We start from the raw sequence: 24185 nt of genomic DNA on the forward strand, positions 1-24185 counted from the left end.
ATGTGCAGGGCTATGCATGAGTCTTAAACAAAATCCTGCATCTTGGGGGCATAAAATAAGATAAACTTCCTGTATCTTCTCCATCTCAAAATCCATTTTCAAAACATCATTTTAATTTATAATCTTCATCTAAATCATTAGTTTTACTAGGGGATGTGTCAAAAGAACTTAACATTCTAAAAACAAAATTATTCTGTTTTATACAAACAGATCAATAACCATAAACTTCTAAAAAGTGCTTCTTCTTTAAAATCCATATTCATGCCTGAACTCACAGGTGTTGAATGTGGTTAACTTTTTTTTTAACAGTGGTGAATATATTAAGACTGTTTTGCTATCGAGTTTTACCAATTTATGGCAGCCACACAGAGTCTTGTTCAACTTGCAGCTGTTGTTACATGCTGAAATAATAAAGTTAGACACCTGCCCTCACTACACACATAAATTACATGCTTCACGAGAAAGAACCTGCAATTATATGTTGCTCCATCAGTTTCTTACGATGTTCCAAAATATTTTCCATGTAATTAATTATCCTGCAATCTGTAATATACAGGCAAACATGGCAGCAATTGTGCACACAGCAGGGAATCATAAACAGCAATGAGGAGAGAAATGAATGGCCTTTTTTTTGTTGGTTAAGTGAGGAGCGTTGACTAAGAGAGCTCCCACTTCAGAAGGATAAATGACATCTGGTCCAAATGGAAAAAAATTGCAATTTTTTTTAATGACTCATGAAACAATTTAATTGATGGATTTTTTGGGACAATGGATTAGTCCTGGTGTCCAAGGATATGTGAAGAGCAAACGACACTAATTTATAAAATGACTATAAAAATAAGGATTGTGGCCCAATTAACTTGATTTTATCCTCCTTCTCAGACATCAAAAAACTGCAGATGGTGGAAATCTGAAATAACAATAAAAACAGAACAGGCTAGAAACACTCAACTGGCCAAGGAGGATCTGTAGAAAGAGAAATGGTATTAATGTTTCAGATCCAAGACCTGACGATGGATCTTCAACTTGATACATTACTTATTGGCAAATATTAATCATGCCCAAAATCTAAAGAGTATTGCACATCACCAATCAAAGGAATCAGGCCTGAGATCAAGTTTACTGGATTAAGTATGGCCAGCAGCCTTGAATCAAAGGCGAGGGTAATGAAAAGGAATTGCAAATGAGAATAGGAGGACTGTGCCATAATTGGCTAGGGTGGGAGCAGGAAGCAGATTGTATTCCTGTGCTGAGATCAAAAGGTAGTGAGGGGGTGGAGGGTGTGTTATTATGTAGTTATAATAATGAACTATAGTTCCCAGTAGGCAATGCAAAGGGTCACATGGGGGAACAGGAAGTGGCCGTGAAAAGAGAGGGAAAGCAAGCCAGTCTGTTGTGTTGGTTAATAAAAATGTTCAGATGTTAAACCCATGCAAAGTTTGTTTCTTGATGAAGAACAAACATAACATGGTATCAGAAGTTGGTGTTAGGTCTGAACAGGGAGAGTAGATGAATACTGTGTGCAATTGAGAAAGAGACTCAGTGAGAACGAAAGAAAAGCTGTAATAAGATGGAGAAAAAGCCGGCCAGCGTGGCGAGGGAGCACATTGTTCCTGAAGTTCAGCAGTCACCAGATTTGCCAAGAGAGATTCAGGTGAGAGGCCAAGAGTTCCCGTTATTGGTAAGCTAAGTCCTCCCACGCCTATGCAGTTTACTGGCAATCTAACCAATAATTGGAAACACTTCAAACAGTGATTCAACATATATTTAGATGCTTGTGCAGCAGGACGGAACGATGAAAAATTGAAAGCGTTTATTTTTCTGCATGTGATTGGTGAAGATGCTTTGGACATCTATAACAGCTTTCAAATTGAAGAGACAGCTTTTGATTTGGGCACCTTAATGAAAAAATTTGAGGAGTATTTTACCCCAAGTAAAAACATCACATTTGAGAGATATAATTTTTTTTTCCCTGTGACCAGAAACAAGGTGTTAGCTTTGACGATACTTAGCTGAGCTTCACACACTGAATAAGTCTTGTGAATTTAGAGATTTGAAAAACTCACTAGTTAAAGACAGAATAGTTTGTGGAATTCCAGATAATGGACTCAGAGAAAGACTGTTGCGTGAAAAAGATTTGACCCTGGAAAAGGCGGTGGATATGTGTAGGTCAGCAGAAACCACACAAGCACAAGCTAAGGTGCTGCACAGGGCAGACGCAACAGTGCATGCTGTGAAAACAGAAGCAGCACACAAGGCATTTCCGAAAGCAACAGCAAAGCAAAGAGGAAGGCTCAAGCAGCAAATGCAGCAGATGGGGAGGTAGACACATTCCAAAGATGTGTCCTGCTTATGGGAAGTCCTGCAAAAACTGTGGGAAGAAGAATCACTTTGCAAGGTGCTGCAAAGCTGGGGCTAACAAGAGAAAGGTGCACACAGCTGACAAGGATTCTGTACAGACTGTGGCTGCTGGTAAAACAGAATGGATTGTTCCAGTAACTGTGAATCAGACAGTAATTCCATTCAAGCTTGACACCGGAGCTCAGGTGAATCTGTTATCCATGGACGATTATAAGACTCTCACAGTAAAGAGTAAGATTTACTCTGTGAAGTTAAAAGTGACAGGCTACACTGGAGAGAAAGTTTCAGTAAAAGGGGGCTGTATGGTGACCTTTAAGCACAAGGGGCAGACTTAAAAATCACAGCTACTGATTGTAGAAAAGAGAGTACAGCCAATATTAGGTCTGAGTGCATGCGAAAAGCTCAACCTAATGCAAAGAGTTTTCATAGTAGCTTCACATACCAAAGATGACCACACAACACTCATGGAAGAGTATGCAGATGTCTTTCAGGGGCTCAGATGCTTACCTGGTGTACACAAAATTCACATAGATGAGGCAGTGGCTCCTGTTATCCATGCATGCAGGAAAGTTCCATTTCAATTTAGAGATAAACTTAAACAAGAACTAGCACGCATGGAATGGATGAATGTCATACAGAAAATTGAAGCACCAACAGATTGGGTGAGTTCACTGGTCATTGTGCAAAAGAAAAATGGAGCATTGCAGATAGGTCTAGACCCAAGAGATCTCAATAAAGCCATCAAAAGAGAGCATTTTAAATTGCCAACACGGGAGGAGATCATGTCCCGGTTTTCAGGTGCCAAATGGTTTAGCGAGCTCGACGCATCGTCTGGGTTTTGGCAGATGAAGCTTGATGAGGCAAGTTTGAGACAGTATACTTATAACACACCATGATCTTCGGCTGCCATATGGGATCCTGTCCGCACCAGAAGTCTACTATAAAACCATCTACATGATTTTTGAGGGCATACCTGGTGTATAGACCATGATGGATGACATCATCGTCTGGGGGTCCACCAAGAGGAACATGATACTCGACTGAGACAAGTGCTTGACGTGACAAGGAATGTCAATTTGAAATAAAGAGAAATTTGAGTTTGGTGTTAAGACACTGATCTTCATAGGAGATGTCATATTTGAAGAGGGAGTGAAGCCTGACCCAAGAAAGAAGTCAGCCATTGAAAACATGGAGAGGCCCCAAAACAAAGAGGAGGTGAGACGTTTCTTAGGGATGGTGACTTACCTGGCTAAGTTCATCCCTCGACTGTCAACAGTGTCAGCACCGCTTAGGTCACTCCTTGAGCAACAAAATGAATGGATTTGGTCTCATGAACAACAAGAGTGTTTCCAGACATTGAAAAGGGTCCTAACTGAAGAGACCGTGCTGAAGTTTTATGATCCAGAAAGGTCTATCAGGATATCAGCTGATGCATCCTGGCACGGCCTTGAATCAGTACTACTGCAGCAGCATGATGGCACATGGCAATCTGTGGCCTATGCATCAAGGGCTTTAACAAGTGCGGAGGCCAACTATGCACAGATAGAGCGCTTCCCGCCAGTACATATACATGTGAAAGGTTCTATCAATACATCTATGGGCAAGCTATTGAAGTGGAGACAGACCATAAACCATTGGTCTTAATTATGTCCAAACCACTGAATGACTGTCCCATGAAAATACAGTGCATGTTGATAAGGCTGCAGAAATATGATGTGAAGATGATCTACACACCGGGAAAATATATGTTTGCTGCTGATGCGCTGTCTCGAGCAGTCGACAGGACAGAAAAGAGTGACCAACAGGTTAATGCAGATATACAGGCCTATGTTGACGTGATTGTCTCCTCTCTTCCAGTATCACCGGATAGAACAGAGCAGATTAGGGAAGCAGCAGAGGCAGATGAAACAATGAAAGTACTCAATGATACAATACGGAAAGGATGGCCAGCAGCAAAGGATGACTGTCCAATGTGTATTCGGGATTATTGGGCACACAGAGCTGAACTGTCAGTAGTGAAAGATATGGTCTTCAAAGGGAACAGGTTTGAGATTCCAGTGTCACTACGCAAGGAGATGCTCCAGAAGATACACAAAGGGCATCTTGGGGAGGAAAAATGTAAATGTAGAGCACGTGAAGTGATGTATTGGCCAAGAATGAACCAAGACATCAACTGGACCACTGCTTCATGTGAAATATGCCTTACCTACAGACCAAAGCAGCAAGCAGAACCACTTACACCATATCCTGTAGCAGACAGGCTATATTTCAAAGTTGGAGTGGATTTGTTTGACTGTAATGGGAAGAGCCATATTGTTGTAACAGACTACTTTTCCAATTACCCAGAGGTTGTGACACTGCAATCAACATCCAGCAAAGCAGTTATCATGTTCCTGAAAGCTGTGTTTGCGAGGCATGGAGTTCCATGTGAAGTAGTATCAGACAATGGTCCACAATTTTCGAGCTGTGAATTTGAATCCTTTGCCAATATTTGGGGGTTTCAACATATAACCTCAAGCCCACATCACCCAAAATCTAATGGCCCAGCAGAGAGTTCAGTTAAGGTGGTGAAGAGCCACATGAAGAAAACGCAAGATGGATGAGAGGATTTTCACAGAAGTCTAATGATTTACAGAAATGTGCCACTGCAGAACAGCCTTTCACCAGCCCAAATGCTGATGGGTCGATGCATACGCACTAATCTTCCAATACATGAAAACCTGTTGACACCTGAAGGAGCACACAAGGTTAAACAGGCTAAAGAGGAAGGGAAAGAAAAACAGAAACAGAATCACAAGACAGCGAAAAGTCTACCAGTCCTGAAGCTTGGGGATCAATTGCAAATCCGAGATCATGATTCTGGCACATGGTCCATGCAAGTTGTGCAAGAGGAAGTAAATCCACATTCATACCAGATCCAGACGGACCGAGGGACACTGCTGAAGAGGAACCACATGGATCTACGACCACAAGCTCCAACCCATGGCTGTGACCCGTCTCCTGTCAGTACACCAAAGGGGCCAGCATATGGAGAAAATGAACATGTGGACCAGAGTTCCCAGGAAAACACCAATAGTAATGCAGCAAATGAAAGCAACACACCTGCGAAAACAAGTACCAGACCAAAAAGGATCATTAAACCACCTCAGAGACTGATTGAAAGCTGCTGAGTGGACAAGGGATCTTGGCAGGTTTATAAGGACAAAGTACTGTGTTTGTTTTTCATTAAAGGGGGAAGATGTGTTATTATGTAGTTATAATAAAGAACTACAGCTTCCAGTAGGCAATGCAAGGGGTCACATGGATGAACAGGAAGTGGCTGTAAAAAGAGAGGGGAAGCAAGCCAGTCTGTTGTGTTGGTTAATAAAAATGTTCAGATGTTAAACCCACACGAAGTTTGTCTCTTGATGAAGAACAAACATAACAGAGGGTGAGGCTGGAACTGTGATCCTGTACTATGATTGGGAGGGATGGGGGTGTAATTGAAGCCCTGTGCTGCAATCAGGCAGGGGTTGAGGGGGTTGTAGACCTATGCTAGGGGCAGTGAGGGCAAGGGGCAGGGACTGCGACCCTTTCCTGTGACGAGGAAGGGGGTAATAGTAGTCTTGTACTCTAATCAAGTTCACCTCTTCTGCTCTCAGTTATCCAAATCTTTTACTAATGCTTAAGTCATTGTAGGCAATAGTAACTACTATAACATATGTTTTCATAACATCATTGTATCACAAAAGCAAAAATGCAAATGTTTTTACAGAGCATATATTACTATTTTGTTTTATTTTTCATATTGATTATATATCTTAAAATAAGCTCTGATATGACTGCAAGAAATGGATTGTCCAAAACTAAAGTGCAGATTTAAAAAAAAGATGTGCACAGATATTCCCACAACTATAACTTTCTATGTTTACTTATGGTTTCACTACGTTGAACTTAAATTGCAAGCTTTTCTATAACTGAACATTCCAAAATACTCTAGAGAGATGAAAATTTCCAGCTTTTCCAATGCCTTTTCCAATTTGTCATTCACAATGTGGGAGTCAATGTTTACAGGATACTTACTGCCAAACCCAATGTTCACACATCCTTTTCATCAATGGTCACCAGATTGCAGTTAAGTATGCACTGGATTTTCCCTCCCTAAAACAGAATATTAAGGTTATAACAGAAGATAAATGCTTACTGCTGCCCTAGCTGGGGTCCATTAGTTAAGGGATCAAGCCTATTGGCCTGGGCTTTGTAGTCAATGGCAACTAAACAACACCAGCCATCCATTACATTTCTATTTGCTTATGGATATTCATGTTTTATTTTGGACTGGAATTTGCTGTAGTCCAAAAGCTATTTCAATGCAACAGCCTCTACAGGAGATCTGGCACCAAGTTGAACAAGACTAACAACAGTGTACCTCCATAATTAATCAAACTAAAGAATCAACAACGAGGCGAAGGAGGTGAAGTTAGAGCAAATTAGAATGAAGAGCAAAGGCAGACATTCAGTGGCTGCAAACTGACAAGAAAAGGTCAAAAGTCTGAATTTAGCATTTAACTGCGGAATTAAGGGCTGGATATTCCTTGACCTGACCAGGCACCCTGACTCAACATGCACCTATCCTCACCTGGTCCCCATGTAGAGAGCCAATCCCACAGGCTCTTGACATCTGAAATGCAGAGAGATAGATACAAATTACAAATAGGGTTTGAGTAGCATAGTTCTGAGGCACAGCCCTCAGTCCTGGCAGGCTTTGATAGAAGTTAAAGGTGGGGGTAGAGTTTTGATTTTTGCTAAAGGTGTGTGGTAGTTTAATGATTTTTAAATGTCTATGACATTCACCCACATTTCAAAGCTATTACAATTGATACAAATAAATGATCAAAATCATTTTAGAAGCTTTATAAGTAAAATTCATTAAACCAGAGCCTTTTCTTTCACTGTTTTGCGTCTATCAGCCATCCTGAAAGGTTTACTTGATTGCCATCCAGCACACTCCACACCTTCAATGGAGTTCCAGAGCACATGGACCACTCCAATAAAGTTGCTTCTGGAAGGTGCTGTGCAGGTGTTTTTTTATATACGTCAGCAGGCATCTTTAACTTAAGCAATTATTTGGAATTGCTGGTGTTCAGCCATTCCCGTTGTTATAAGCTCTGGATTTACTCTGACCTCCTGATTCACCGAATGACAGACACCATTGTATCTGTCCCTGGACTCTTTACTTCCATGAATTCCTGCAAAAGAGCTCTACTAGGATCTCCCTAGCTTTACCAGGCCAGACCCAACTGAGGATTGGTCATATTAATTTCAAATGGGGAATCTCCATCTGGAGGATGGGGTGGGGGAGGGGAGGTGGGGGGAAGGTAAATTATTAATTTTATTTATTTTGCTTTAATTGCATTGGTGGAATTAAAGCAGCTAATCCAGCAGATGTAGCAAGAAACTGCAAGGAAGATAAGCAGGAGCAACATGACACAGAAGGTCAAGGCAAGACTGCATTGCACAAACACAATGTTCTAAAACTGCACCTTAACCAAAATCACAACATATTGCATTGGCTATCTATCAATGCACTGATTTTATATACATCACAGGTACTACTCACCACTCAGAAACAAAAAACACACACTCACACAAAATATAGCATGGAATAGGATAACAGGTGGAAGCAAAAGCTGGTTGAGGGAAGGAAAAGCTAGACTGCATGAAATCACTCCCTGACTGAGTGAAGGGTGTTTTTTTTTAAATAGTAATCACACTTGAAGATGATTTTTACCAACTGTGGGAACAAACAACAAGATGTGTTAAAAACAGTTTAATAAATAGGTGTACTATTCCCACACGGCTTCCTTGCAGGTCCACAACTATTCCACATCTTGAATTTCCCAAACCTACATTCATTCCCAAATTCTATATGGTCTCATCGTACAAATATCCCTACAGTGGTGACAGGTGCTGCAGCTAATTCTCCCAGCTTTGTCACTGCAGGCTTTCTGAAGCAAAAACCAGCTCACATCCCCAGAGGAAGTGGAAAAGAAGCCACATCACCCCCATCCAGCACCAATACCCCACCCCAACTACCAGCAGTGTGGACTCCCAGAATGGGAGGAAGGGGGCATTGTGCTAATGGCTACATCTGTTGCTGGCACCAGGTACAAGACCATGACCACCCACACTGCAGTGCACCAAGCTGTAATGGGTTATACCCACAGTGAGTGGAAGCAACATAACCTTGCTGGAGAAAGTGGAGGGGGGTATGGTGTGTTTTGGATAAGGTAGATGAGCACCTGTAGGGCAAAACTTCAGAAGGCCGATAGGTTAATGCAATGGACTTCCTGAGAGCCTACAGATGGCAGTGAAGCAGATTGAGGAGTCTACCTCCATCTTGGTCCATGGATTGACTTAAACCCATCCATAAGAGGTTAGCCAATGCTAGCCAGTGCCTTCTGCAGCCCGACAATAAGCTGCATCGCGTAATTGGGCCACAGCTTTCACTCCATTTACAGTATTTATAGAACAAATGCTGATCCACTTCCAAGAAATGAAAAAGTGCTACAATGAAAATTCAAAGCTTTGCCAGGGTGTCTAAAGTCTCCAACTCTCATGGATCTGTTCTTCAGCACATCACTGGGCTGGCTGAACTGGCCACTTCATAATCTCATCAACATCTATTTTACTGCTCTTCCAGTTAAACTTTGCTTAACCATCAGAGTGAACAGGATCTTCTGGAGGGCAGCCACTGAACGGATGGCACCAGGGTGAAAAGTTTGATAACTGTTTGTTGTGTCATGTTTCCATTGTTTGCCTTTGTTATGCAAAAAGATTGATTATGGTAATTGAGTACTGGTAGAAGAGCTAACCTTTTTTATTATGTTCTTCATGGTGAAGAGGCTATGAAGGGTTTCAAATGATTAACTGCAGTTGTTGGACTTCCTGATGGATCCTCGGTCATGGAAGGTAAACGACTACACTATTCTTACCATTCTGTTTTTTTTAATTCTTTTCCTCACGTTTCCTAAAGTAGGTGTTCTGACAAAATTGTATGTCATAACAATAGTCTCTCACAATCACCACAGTGCAGAGTATGCAGAAAGAATGAATCTGTAGACCTCCACAGCCAAGTACTACAAGCCATCACCTAACTAGTCAAGTCATCTGATATTCTGATCGAAGCCTGAGAGATTCCAATAGCATAGAAATTAAGTGCTTCTACTTAAAGTGAAGCTTCCCATGCACCTTCTCTTGGGTCACATTTATTAGGAGTAATACTACATTCTGTGTGAATAAGGCTTCCTTCTGAGAGCTCTCCGCATCCTCCTGTCCCGCTCTCCTGCAGCAGTTTGGCCTCATCTCCTCCTCCCACTCCTCATGCAGACTACAAGAATCCTAAACAAGTGGCATATGGTCCAATCAAATGGCTGATGACACTAAAATGGTAGAAGAATTAGTGCTGTGCTAATCTCCAGTGAAGTCCTGAGAGAATTTAAAGGAAACATACATATATTAGGGCTTTGTCCCCAAATGTCACCCAATTGTCTTCAGAATCCTCTTTAAGCAAAGCATTGTCAATCCATCTCAGCAACACGTGAAGGTTGGAAAATGAGTATGGTTTTAGACAGCATTTGAAATACTTAATTGGTTAGAATTGGGAGGTTTTTTATTGAAGTGTTACCAACAAAAACGGTGTGCAACCACTTTAATGAGCACTAACAGGCAGCTAGCCCCTTAACAATCTACCGACTACATGCTTCATCTTATTTATCGATATGGTATCATGTGCTAAACAGACAATAAAATGGTTTTGCAGTTTCAGACCTCCGAAGCTCTTTAGCAACTAAAGTGTCCAGACAATATGATCCCACAGTTAGATTAGTTAATTCAATCTCAAATCATATACAGTAAGTGAAACTATGGAATAAAAAGTGAGACTGAATGAGATAAAAGAGGGAAAAATATTTAAAATGATAATTATAATATTAAGAAATGAGATGGCACACTTGTAAAAGTTAACTTTCAGTGCCAGTGATGTGGCCTGGCAGTAATTATGAATTACCATCACATCAAAAACTTACTTACACTGGAACAGGCAACTTTTTCTGGAGAACTAGCAATAAGTACCAGAATTTCACACCCTTCCCTATGCTAAATAGTGAGAAACCCATACAGTGAGTTGAATAATGCAGGGTATGTCCAGCACAAATTCCTGATTAACTTATTTAACAGCATAAGTAAAAACATTAGGAGATGTTATTCACTTTACACTTCAATAATAGTGAACTCCAAAAGATAGGTGTTCCATTATACCCCCACCCCACCCCATCCCCTCCCCCCCACCACACAAGCCATACAAAATCCAGGCCAACACTTTTCAAGTCAATATGGATCAATTTCATATTAACTCACTACTAAATAAAGATTCATAACAGAAATTGCAATTTTAACACAATATCTTGCACTCACAAGGTTCATATTTAATTTTGACTTTTCATTACCACCACAACAGCTAAACTGAGTATTGCAATGCAAAATAATAAAAAGTGTCGTGAGAAGGGGAGTGTTTGGTGGAGATGGAAGAGAAGACCTTCAGGATGCTGAGAGGAGGAGAAGATGTGTTTGGTGTTTAATCTTATGAAAGATGGCAGAAATAGTGAAGGATGATCCATTAAATATGGAGGTCAGTGGGGAACAAGGTGAGGACCAGAGGTCATTGCAGAGAAAGGTCAGAAACATGTACATGCCAACGCAGTGTGGATTCCAGGGTTTGATCAGAACAGTGCCTTAAGGAAGACACTACCCTTTTCAATATCTTGTCTTTCTCCTATACATTCCTTCCCCACCCTTTCTGCAACTTAAAATGAACTTGCTTTCTCTCCTTCCCTCTTCTGACAAAGGGTCAATCTAAAAGATTGTTCCACTAATGCTACAGTGGCATGTAAAGGTTTGGGCACACCTGGTCAAAATTTCTGTTACTGTGAATAGTTAAGTGAGTAGAAGATGAACTGATCTCCAAAAGTCATAAAGTTAAAGATGAAACATTCTTTTCAGCATTTTAAGCAAGATTAGTGTATGATTTTGGTTTTGTACAATTTTAGAGTGAAAAAAGGAGCACCATGCAAAAGTTTGGGCACCCTAAGAAATTTGAGCTCTCAGATAACTTTTACCACGGTCTCAGACCTTCATTAGCTTGTTAGGGCGATGACTTGTTCACAGTCATCATTAGGAAAGGCCAGGTAATGCAAATTTCAAAGCTTTATAAATACCCTGACTCCTCAAACCTTGTCCCAACAATCAGCAGCCATGGGCTCCTCTAAGCAGCTGCCTAGCACTCTGAAAATTAAAATAAATGATGCCCACAAAGCAGGAGAAGGCTATAAGAAGATAGCAAAGCGTTTTCAGGTAGCTGTTTCCTCAGTTCGTAATATAATTAAGAAATGGCAGTTAATAGGAACAGTGGAGGTCAAATTGAGGTCTGGAAGACCAAGAAAACTTTCCGAGAGAACTGCTCGTAGGATTGCTAGAAAGGCAAATCAAAACCCCCGTTTGACTGCAAAAGACCTTCAGGAAGATTCAGCAGACTCTGGAGTTGTGGTGCACTGTTCTACTGTGCAGCGACACCTGCACAAATATGACCTTCATGGAACAGTCATCAGAAGAAAACCTTTCCTGCGTCCTCACCACAAAATTCAGCATCAGAAGTTTGCAACGAACATCTAAACAAGCCTGATGCATTTTGGAAACAAGTCCTGTGGACTGATGAAGTTAAAATAGAACTTTTTGGCCGCAATGAGCAAAGGTATGTTTGGAGAAAAAAGGGTGCAGAGTTTCATGAAAAGAACACTTCTCCAACCGTTAAGCACAGGGGTGGATCGATCATGCTTTGGGCACAGAACTAGAAGCCTTTTGCAAGGAAGAATGCGCGAAAATCCCCCAAACAAGAATTGAAAGACTCTTAGCTGGCTGCAGAAAGCATTTACAAGCTGTGATACTTGCCAAAAGGGGTGTTACTAAGTACTGACTATGCAGGGTGCCCAAACTTTTGCTTCGGGCCCTTTTCCTTTTTTGTTATTTTGAAACTGTAAAAGATGGAAATAAAAAAGTAATCTTGCTTAAAATATTAAAGAAATGTGTCATCTTTAACCTTATGCCGTTTGGAAATCAGGTCATCTTTTACTTGCTTAGCTATTCACAGTAACAGAAATTTTGACCAGGGGTGCCCAAACTTTTGCATACCACTGTATCTGACCTACTCAGTGTTTCCAGCTTTCATCTGTTTTTATTTCAGATTTCCAGCATCTGCAAATTTTTGATGCTCCTTTCAAAGCAACGTTGAAACTAAAAATTCATTTCACCTGAAGAAAAATGTAATGTTTTCTTTTTATATAAAGTGGCTGATAATATAGAAAATGTGAATTTATTAAGATTCAGATCTGGTAGTACACAAGTTCAGGTACAAGGTACAAATAATAAGAAAGTTAGTTGGTGAACAAGAAATAAAGATGTTGCTTCAGTCTGCACAGATGCTGCCTGACCTGCTGAGAATTTCCAAGATTTTCTATTTTTATTTCAGATTTTCAGTATTTGTATTTTTTCTTCTGTTTCAAAAGGTTTAGTGTTGATATATTTAGCTTAAGCTGGAGAACAGTGGACAAAGTTTGCTTTGGAGGTTAATGCTGGACCACTTCTGCTAGATATACAGATGATCTGGATTTTACCAGGAGGAATATTACAACTAAGCAGTGAAGCAAACTATCAAGGCTTTAGAATGATGATAGACATCTAAAATTAAATTAGCAGAACTGTGAGGGAATGTGACTTTGGGGGGAGGAGGGGAGTGTGGGCTCAGGGGAGGGGAATACATGAAGTGGTAGTATCCCCACTGCAGAAAGAAACCAAAAAACATGGGTGAAGAGAGAGAGCATAGGGCTCAAATAGATAATACCAAATTAAGTAGGGCATAAACAGGTAAAGTTGCAAAAAAAAAGTGCTTAATTATTAACAGTATTTAAACATTTTTTGATGTTCACACATTCACAGTCTCTTGACAGTTCAGACTATCAGTACACCTGGGGGCTGGTTGTCAAAGATTTTCTGGAGGAGTGCCTTAATTTTACAACAGAAAACCCTTGCACTCCACAAGGCCTAACCAATCAAGAGTCAAGTTCGAGGATCAAGTTGCTGCTATCCAATAGTGCAATGGATTTGGTGAACATGGGTGGAATAAAACATTCACAATCTGTACTTTGTGTAGTGTAGTTCCAACTACAGTTGTAAGAAGAGGCATAAGGTACTAAAATTAATTCCCATAGAAAACCAGTTCCCATTTTAAAATTTTAAAGGGTTTTTATAAAATAAAGGAGACTTTGGTCTGATTGAGAAGTTGGTGTTAAGATACAACTAATTAAAAATATTGTTAAGGGAGGAGTTGAAAGAGATTACTGTGTAATGCTTTTGATCACCCAACCGATTTGGTTGTTTCTGTAATAATTCAATGGCTATTCCACTGAGCACAGTTTTAAATTTACATAAAACGAAATCATGAGAATGTATTGCAGATAATAACATGTCGGTAGGTCTAGCATTCCCCAACTTGAATATTCTGTACATTTTGATACCACAAGGGGAAAAATATGTAAAAGATATTAACTAATAGAAATGCCATTATTTACCACAGTTTTGCATGATCAAAGACACTTAAGTGGAAAGTTTTTGTTTCGGGACTAATAAGCAGAAATTGCACTCCAAATTTTAAATTATTTCTGTGTTTTTGCTTAAGATTATTCAATAATCATTATGTGCAAAATATATAGTGAGCACATAGGATGAAAAAACACACTTTAAGAAAAAAACTTTTAAAATATTTTTCAGCCATTAATTCTACTAAAAATTGATTTACCATAAAAGCAAGGATTTTTCAGTGCATCAATTCACCATATTATTGTAAACAAATTTTAAATTACTGAAAACAACCTTTCAAAAAAAAGCACAAATTTCCCGGTTATATTGGCACAGAATTTAATTTCCCAGTGATAATTTCCAATCCTCTGAATCATAAAAACAATCCTGTTGGATTGTGCTGAATAAATCAATGCAGCCTAGCAGAAACTCCAGACAATTTTGCCCAGCATACTTATAACATCCTATATTATCTTTGAGGAAGAAACCATTGGATTCAGGCAACTTTAAATATTTAACTGTCAAAGAAATCTACTGCATTAGTAAAGTTAAAATTATGATCATCTTCAATTGCACTTTTGCTAAGTAACTCTAGACTACATTCTGTTACAACCTTTAAGTGACCTAGTAGTTAACTTACAATACAGAAAAAAATTGCAGTTATATCCAGCTATAGCCAAAGACATAAAACAGTAACTCAACTTGGCAATTACTCATTGTTCTATTCATACCATTCTAATTATGAAAATATATACCCACAACAGATTAGTAAATTCATAAAATAAAAACAGCTGGTGATTTAACATTTTGTCAGCGAAATAAACCCACATATTTACCTTTGAACATCAATGATCATACTTTGTTAGTAAGCTCCGACTGCTGTAACCTTGTTCCCAAAGTATCTACAGAGCGTAGATTTCAAAATTAAAAACATGGAACCATGCCAGTTATTGTGGGGTAAAGTTCCAGATAAGACGTCAATGCTTCACTTCACACTACAGATTGTGTAACACCATTTCATCAACCCAAACTCAAAATTCCTTGTCAACATTATGAACAGCGGTGATTTTTTTCCCTCTCTGAACCACATCTATTGCTTTAGAATGAAGAATGTTACTTATTAAAAAAAACACCCATCACCGACGTGACCCCATTTCCCTGCTATCGGACAGTGAATTATCCAGGTAGAGGAAGCACATTGCTACGTTTGTCAGTTTACTAAGAAAAAGGCTGATGGAATGGTGGGGAAGGAGGTCACTCTCTGGAAGTCTCAAATTTTATAACAAGTTCACTTTTCTTTAAAGCTACAAATGCTGAAGGCATCAAGTACTAGGCCGAAGGTTTTCAATTTGAGGGGGCGTGCTGTTTCAGCCAACATTACATTTTGAAATGGACGAAACATTCCCATGTTATATTTCACACGACATGACGAGCGCCTAAAACACTTCTCAAGAAACTTTCCTTGCTGATAATCTACGTATCTAAAGTTATTCAATAAGGTCTTTCTCAAACTCTCACTGTTGAGACCACACGGCCCTAGCTCACGTTCGATTTCCCTTTTTTTAAAGGAACACAAGTGGATTGAAACAGAATAAATTTTGAACAAACGACAAAAAACCTCACAGGTGACATTTAACGTGAATATTAAGCGGTTACCAGCACCAAAACTCTGTGTTTTTAAAAACTCTCAAGAATAACAGGGAATTAACAGACGTCAGCAGGGGCTTTCTGACACTTTTCAGAAGCTACACGTGGAAATACTATAAATAAAAGCCGAGTAAAAATGTCAATATTTACATCAGGCCCCGCTTATTTTATCAATTTAAACAAAAGCGGGAATCGTCCCCCAAGGCAGAGGGCGCAGATAATTCAGCAAATGCTGCTAGAAAATAGTCCACTAGTTCGACGAAGAAATGGGGGGGGGGGGGGGGGTGTCCTTTACTTGTGGTAAATATGTCTACACTGGGCACAAGGTTGTTGCCCCGTTACTGGGCAGATTTTAAGGATCACTGGGCACAAACAAAACACGGGAAGCACCTCCGCGGCTTGAGGACGAGCCCCCCGAACCTCGGGGGCAGACAGCGCTTACACAAGGCCACTACCTCCACAATGACAAGCGCCTTCTGTCACCCAAACCGCCTGCAGCACCGCCTTCTCCCTCAGGCCTCGCTTACCCCCCCCCCCCCAACCAAAACAAAAGATTAACCCCCCCGAGCCCCCACCTCCCTCCCAACCAACATAAATACCCCTCGCCTGGGAGAGCCCCTCTCCTCCCGCCAAACTCGCAATCCCTCGGCAGCCTGCTCCCACCAGCCGGCCAACTCATGCACCAAACGAGTAGAAGGGGGGCAAGGGAAAGAAAAGAAACGGAGGGAGGGGAGGAAGGGAGAGAAAAATAAGCTCCCTTTTACCTGCCGTGGAACCAGTCCTTGCACGCATCGCATTCAATCATAAACCGAGTTACATCGTAAGGTAACCGACAGATGCAGTAGACTGGTACAGCCGCCATGTTAGCTGGCTCCAGCTTGAGAGAAGCGCCTTCTTCCTGCTCACCAAATTCTCCCTAAGGTTTCCTCTTCCTCTGTGTTTCTGCGATGTCGGGTGAGCGTTTACAGTGAAGGGAGGGGTGGTGGGGGGGTTCTGTTGTTTCTTTCCGCCGCCTCCTCCCTCTCCCCGACACACACTCGCACACAGCCTGCTCCTGAAGTTGCTCACATCGTCTCTAAGCTGCGGCTGCGGGCACAATGCGCTCCGCCGCCTGACAGTTGCCTACTGTACCGAGCAGACTGTATCCTTTCATTGCAAAATTACGTCAGTCAGCCAGTCGCTGGCGGAGCTTTAATACTTATTGTAACCAGCGCAGCCTGCCCTGGCTACAATGTAACAACGGCCTGTTCAGCAGCTCCTCGAGCAACGCTGTCATTTTCAAACTTCAAAGACGGGGGAGAGGGAGAGGACAGAAGTGCACCTTTTGCCCCAGTTGTTGGAGGTGTGTGTGTTCGCACTGTTACTGTACATATACACACTCGTCCAGTCCACGGGCCTCTCTGCAAAGCTATTGTTTATTGTGGATTTACGGAAGAAAAGAAGTCGTGTCTTCAACGTTTGAAAAATAGTGCAGCGGGGGAAAAATAGAAGTTATTTTCAGAAGACGTTGAGAAGAATGTGCTCCTATGCTGTGGCTTCCTCCGTTTAGTAAAAATACTTGATGAGGTGAATTATAGAATAAAACATATTTAAAAATTAGACGGCCCAGAAAATATTTATAATGTATAATAGTTACACAATTTAGATACATACATGTCACTAATGACCCTTTAGTTGTAATGTGGGAATTGATGTTTTTACCTCACGGATAACCGTTGCTAACTTTCTACCTGTAACACCAGTTCTGCAGTATTCAGCATGAGTTAATTGGATTGATAGAGAATATTTATGAAAAAGAACAAATAGTCGATGACAAGCTTAAAAGTGTGTTTACAAAGAGAGAATTATTCCAGTTTCAACCAAGCAAAAACGTGTTTACCTGACACAGCTCCTGCCTGCCTGGAAGTGTGTAACTATTCTTCTCAAGAGTGAGATTGTCGGGTTGGATTCATATGCATGCAGAGCTTTTTCTGAGTGTTTAGCAATCAAAGTAAGACACCCCCACCCCAACTAAAGATCTATTAAGAACACTGTTAGACTTAATATGTGACCCTAGAGGTACTTTGCACTGGACACTGGATTTACACTCCATTGGTAAAGTTGTGAGAGAATAATTTTCAGAGCTGAGAACCATTCTCGTGGAATTTTACTCTGCTTCACTCTGGAGTCAGGTCAGACCCTGACTCTGGAATTGCACCCCAAGAGGAGAGTGAAATTAAAATTTCTTCAAGCCAATGCTTTGAAAAGCTTGTGATATGAATACAACCCATAGCATTAATTTAGGCCTGGAGTTCTATCCATATTTAAAAATCACCAGGAATCTTTGTTATTGTGTTTTATAATCAAGAACATTCAGTTGCTATAAAAGCAGAAAATGCTGGAAGCAAGCAGGCAGCAAAAGTAAGACAAAACACAGATAAATGATAAATCCATACAACTGAAGATATCACTTATAATGTGTCAGAAAGTTTAAAAACGTACATCAACTTTGGGATAAAATGTGAGGTATTTTCAGGTATTGAAACCAAAACTGTGCTATTAGCCATTTTGGATTAGGGGACAATTAAAATATGTGATTTTAATATATCAAAAGATTCTATGCTGGTTTAGAGCCTTTTTGAGGAAATTTTAAAAAGCCAAAGTACTTTCTATGATGTGTTTCATGTTCCTCTCAGAACTTCACAAAATGCTTACTCCCAATGAAGAACAATTGAAGTTTTATAACAGTTGTAGAAAATGCCAGAACCATTTTGTGCATAGCAAGCTCCCACACAAGGTAAAGTGATAACACCAGATAATCTATTTTGGTTACATTGATTATGGGATGTATTGTACCTCAATAACTATCCTGGTCAATTTTTTAAAGTAAGTGGCATGCGATCTTTTAGGTCTAATTGAGAGGATAGTCAGGTTAATAAAACAGCATCTCCAATGGTGCAGCATTCACTTAGTGTTGCACTGAACCTTCAGCTGGTTTACTATGCTCACCTCTGGAGAGAAGGCTGAATTTCCACGTAATACTTTTGCTCAGCAAATGATTATCAGGAAGACTTCTGCAGCACTCCTCCGATATAGTGAATTCACTCAGATTTGATGCTGCTTTACCCTGCAAGGCTAATTGCCAACTTTTCTGCATTCCACAAGTGAACTTGGAGAAAAAGTTTGAGCTTGTGCCTTGGAAGTCTTATCCCACTGTTGGTATTCTGCTATGCCTGCCTTTGGTGTTTGAAGAGGAGTAAAACTGAAGGAGTGAGAAGGAGCAACTGGGTGAAGAGGTTGTAGATCTTGCCATCAACTATCTACAAAAAAGAACGGCAAATTAGAAAATGGTAGATTTAACAATTCCTTTCAGATTTGTATGAGGGTTAACTAGAATTAATTAAGAATCATTCTCAGTACCTGTTCTATTGCTGCATATTGGAAGTTGAAAGTGTTTCCATTGTGAATGCTTCAGATGACAGTGGTGGGTGAGTTCAAATGTAGTCTGCAGCAATTTGTTATAAGTGGTGTTGATCTGATCCAGTTGGTTAAGTGCATACCCAAAAAGTGGATGGTGGGATTTGAAGTGTCCAAGGATAGGGTAGAAGATAGAAAACACAATGATGCTGGAGGAACTCAGCAGGCCAGGCAGCATCCATGGAGAAAAGCAGGCGGTAAACGTTTCTGTTCAGGACCCGTCTTCAGGACTGAAGATAGGAAAAGGGAAGCCCAATATATAGGAGGAAAAAGCAGAGCAGTGATAGGTGGACAAAAGAGGGGAGGCAGGGTGGGCACAAGGTGGTGATAGGTAGATGCTGGTAACAGATAGTGATAGGCAGGTGCGGAGGAGGAGGGGGGAGCAGATCCAACGGGAGATGGGTCAAAGGTAAGCCGAGGACTAACATATCAGTGATAGTGTGGGAGGGGGAGTTGAAGTGACTGACAACAGGGAGATGCAGATCGTGGTTACGGACAGAGGCGGGTGTTCTGTGAAATGGCCCCCTAGTCTGCGTTTGGTCTCACCAATGTAGAGGAGGCCACACACTCCATAAACTCAACCATTACACACATGCTCACCAGCAGCCTCCCTGTTGCACCTGGTTCTTCTTGATGTTTGAACATCAACATTCAGCAGTCAGTTGTCTCTCAAATTATGTGATCTCTGCCACACAACCAGTAAATGATCCCATCTTCTGGTGAGGCATCTCTGGGGTTGCAAAGAGATACGAGAGACCACCGATGCTGGGATCTGGAGCAACAAACAGTCTGTGGGAGGAATTCAGTGGGTTGAGCAGCATCTGTGTGTTGGGGGGGGGGGGGCGGAGGAGGAAGGAATTGTCAACATTTCAGATTAAAACCCTGCATTAGGATATGATCTCTGGGATCATATCGCCCTGTGTCAATTCTTGCACATTTGTCACTAGCAACTCATAAAACAAAGAAACATCCCCTAGTCAACTTCCTTAAGTAGATATGGTGTCAAACTTTGAATAGGTCCTATCAAGATCAGACTGAGTTTTTTTTTTAACATTTACAGCCTGTGGATGCTGCCTGTTGGACCAGCATTTATTGCCTATCCCTAATTCTCCTTCTGATGAAGGTACTTCCATAGTGCAGTTAGCTAGAGAGTTCCAGAATTTCCATCCAGCAACAATGAAGGAGTAGCAATATATTTCCAAATCAGTATGGTGTACAATTTGGGGCAGAATTTGAAAGTAGTGACACTACCATGCAACTGTTACCCTTTTCTTTCTTGACGGGAGGGACTGTGAGTTTGGGAAGTATTTCAGGGGTGTTAGTGAGTAACTGCATTACGTTTTGCAGATGGCACACACTGCAGCCACAGTGGTGTAGGAAGTGAATGTTTAAAGTGCTGGAAGGGGTGCCAGTCTAGTAGAGTGTTTGGTCCTTTGTGGTCAAGTGATGTCAGCCAAGTGGAGAGTATTCCATCACCGCCCTGACTTGTTCCTTATTAATGGTGAAAAGACCATGGATCAGGAGGTGAGTTTCTCACCACGGGATATCCAGCTTCTGACTTACTCCAGAGCCAAAGTATCTCTGTGGGTGGTCTTATTAAAATTTCAGTCAATAGTGACTGTTCAGCTGTCTCTTGTTGAAGATGATCATTACCTGACTTGTTGTTTATCAACCCATACCAGAATGTTCATGGTTTGCTGCTTACAGTCATGGGCTATCTCATTACCTGAGGATTTACAAATGGAATTGAATATTGTGCAATCAGTGAAGCTTCCCACTTCTGATGGAAGGAAAGTCGTTGACGAAGCAGCTGAAGATGGTTGGGTCAGGGATACTATTCTGAAGAACTCCTGAGGTAATGTCCAGGTGCTATGATAGTTGACTCCCAACAGCTAGAATCATCTCCCCTTACGTGGGGTAGGACGGGAGACCGTGAAGAGTTTTTTCCTTCTTTCCCATTGACTTTTACTGGCATTCCTTAAGGCCACACTCAGTCAAATGTTACCTTGATGACAAGAGGAATTATTCTCACCTTCTCTCTGGAATTCAGCTTTTTTTTCCATGTTTGGACCAGAACTGTGTTGAGGTCTGGAAATATGAGATCCTGGAAAAATCCAAACTGAACGTTGGTGGGCAGGTTGTTGCTGGTGTGTGCTGCTCTGTGGCACTGTCAATGAAACTTTGTGGTGGTGTATCTGGGCAATCTTACATTTTATTTGAGGATGCCAGTGCTGGAATGGCACTGGAACAGCTTGGTTCGAGGCACAACTTCTTATAGAAGCACACATGATGCTGCATCTTCTTGGTAACAGCATTCTCCTTTCAAAGAAGAGGTGCAACTAAAATATAATCATTGTTGTAATATGGAAAACATACAGCTTACTACTCATAGGAAGATCCCACACAAATGGCTAAGTTATCATTTATGGTGCTTTCAGCTGAGGAGTAAGTCTTGGGGCAAGGCACAGGGGAAATGCCCATGTTCTACTTTGAGCAGTTCTCTGGAATCTTCGTATCAATCTGAGAGGGAATCTCCAACAATGAAACAGTACTTAACAGATAGGTGTTGGCCTCAACATATTCAGCCCCTAAAATGAAAGAAAGGAATAAGAAAATTCTTGTAGCATGACAGAAGAGCAAGGAGAGGTGAAAGGCTCCTGAAAGTAGCAAAAAATTGTAACACAGGCTGTTTGAAGCCAGACAAAAGAAGGGAATGGGGGATAAGGTGTAAAGAGACCTGTGTGATATCTCTTACAGTTTTCCCGTTGTTATAATCATTGGCCAGGTTATCTCGCATGCCCTCTTCCAGAAAGAAGAATGACATCTGTATTATTCTATCACCATTTTCTTTCTCATGCTGGGTGTGACTTCCTGCAAGCAAGAAAGGAATGTTTTAGCGGCACAGCCTCAAATTTGAGAATTTGCCTGTTAGATTCAAATAGCATTAATGTGGGCATGGGCAGCAAGGGCTGCAATGATGGTGACAGATGGCAGTGCTGAGTGAGAGAAAAGTGAGGTAAAAGAGTTGGAGGCAAGTGCAGTACAACAAGGGGTGTAGGTGTGAGCTGACAGTAGTCGTGGAGAGAGACTGCAAGACTGTCAAGGTCATCAAACCTGTTCAGTGCTACCGTCATTTCAAGCAAACAAATTATATGGTCTATTTTCTGAAATGTCCTGTCCACATCTCTCTACCCATCAACTTTAATAGAAGTTCATTAGTTTAGTCAAGTTCTTTATCTTCATTACAATCACTTCCTTTTGACTTGATCGCTGCTTTCTTTTGTCTGATTATTAATTACCTGTGGATGCATCGAAATCCCAAAATATTTATCACAGAGTGGCAAAGGCAAAGGGTTGAGAAGAGTATCCTGGGGAAATATGCTACAGATATGTAAGCTATTATTGTTGTTGCTGCATGAGACTTCACTAAAATTAATTCACATCTCTTCGTGCCCCTCCAGCAATCATTCTTTTGATCCCTTGCTAAAATGTTCTCCTAAGCTCTAGCTTCAAAACATAAAATGTTAGGAAATAGGAACAGGAGTAGGCCATTCTGCCCCTCGAGACTGCTCTTCCAGTCAATAATATCGTAACTGATCTTCCACTTCAAACACCATTTTCCTTGCCTTACTTCATATCCTTTGATTCTTAATATCTTAATATTAATAAGATAATATCCAGAAATATACCCATTTCTGTTTTTAATGCAATCAATGACTGAGCTTGCACAGACCTCCAGAATAGAAAATTCCAAAGCTTCACCACTCTTTGAATGAAAACATTGATCCTCATCTCAGTCCTAAATGGCCTAGCATTTATTTTGCAACTGTGACCCTTACGACTTGACTCCTTTTCCAAGAGAAACATCTGCCTATATCTACCCTATCAAATCCTCAAGAATTTTGTATATTTCAATGAGGTCACCTCTAATTTTACTAAACTCCAGAGAATAGAGGAATAGCCTATTCAATATCTCCTCATAAGGCAAATAAAGATACCAAAATTGTACACAATACTCCAGGTGAGGGCTCAAGCGTTTTTACTCTTGTACTCAGATCTTTTTGCATTGCAAGGCAACATACCATTTGCTTTCCTGAATCTCTGCTGCACCTGAATAATAATTTACCATAACTTATGTACAAGGACACTCGGTTCCCTTTGAACGTCAATATTTTCCAATCTCTCATCATTATAAAATACTCAGTATTTTATTTGTTTCTCCTAAAGTGGATAACTTCAGATTTTTCCACATTGTATGGCATCTGCCATGTCATTGTCCACTCAGTTAATTTGTCCATATCCCCTTAAAGCCTCTTTCCATTCGTCTTTACTGCTCACATTCCTACTTAGCAAACTTGATCACATTACACTTGGCCCTAACACAGCAGAATTGGAATCAGGTTTATTATCACTGACGTATGTCATGAAATTTGTCATTTTGCAGCAGCAGTACAGTGCAAGGCATAAAAAATACTAAAAGTTACAAAAATAAATAATTAACGTGAAAGAGGAATAATGAGGTAACGTTCGTGCACCATTCAGAAATCTGAAGATGGAGGGGAAGGAGCTGTTCCTGAAATGTTGAGTGTGGGTCTTCAGGCTCCTGTACCTCCTCCCCAATGGTAGTAATGTCAACAGGGCATGTACCGGATGGTGAGGGCCCTTAGTGATGGATGCCGCTGCCTTGAGTCATCGCCTTTTGAAGATGTCCTCAATGGCAGAGAGGGCTATGCCCGTGATGGAGCTGGCTGAGTCGACAACCTTCTGCAGCCTCTTCTGATCCTGCTCATTAGAGCCTCCTTACCAGGCAGTGACGCAACCAGTCAGAATGCTCTCCACCATACACCTGTAGAAATTTGTAAGAGCCTTTGCTGACATACCAAATCTCCTCAAACTCTTAATGAAGTAGAGCCGCTGGCATGCCTCCTTCATGATTGCATCAATGTGTTGGTCCCAAGATAGATCCTCTGAGATGTTGATGCCCAGGAACTTGAAGCTGCTCACCCTTTCCGCCACTGACCCCTCAATTAATACCAATGTGTGTTCTCCCGACC

At 40.9% G+C, this 24185-nt stretch overlaps 1 protein-coding gene across 5 annotated transcripts in view; it reads right to left on the reverse strand.

Annotated features, from left to right (window-relative positions):
* phf2 (PHD finger protein 2) overlaps window positions 1-17166 on the reverse strand; it is a 106077-nt gene extending 88911 nt beyond the window's left edge. For 2 of the 5 annotated variants that reach the window (XM_052017965.1, XM_052017968.1), the window contains exon 1: window positions 16440-17166. In XM_052017965.1, the coding sequence (XP_051873925.1) occupies window positions 16440-16537 (98 nt within the window). In that variant the 5' untranslated portion in view covers window positions 16538-17166. Of the gene's footprint in view, window positions 1-6423; window positions 6502-16439 lie in introns of all 5 variants that reach the window. The other 3 variants (XM_052017966.1, XM_052017967.1, XM_052017964.1) reach the window with 3 other exon arrangements.
* Window positions 17167-24185: the final 7019 nt, after the last annotated feature.

Source organism: Pristis pectinata, chromosome 6 (assembly GCF_009764475.1).
Source record: "Pristis pectinata isolate sPriPec2 chromosome 6, sPriPec2.1.pri, whole genome shotgun sequence".
NCBI lineage: Eukaryota > Metazoa > Chordata > Chondrichthyes > Rhinopristiformes > Pristidae > Pristis > Pristis pectinata.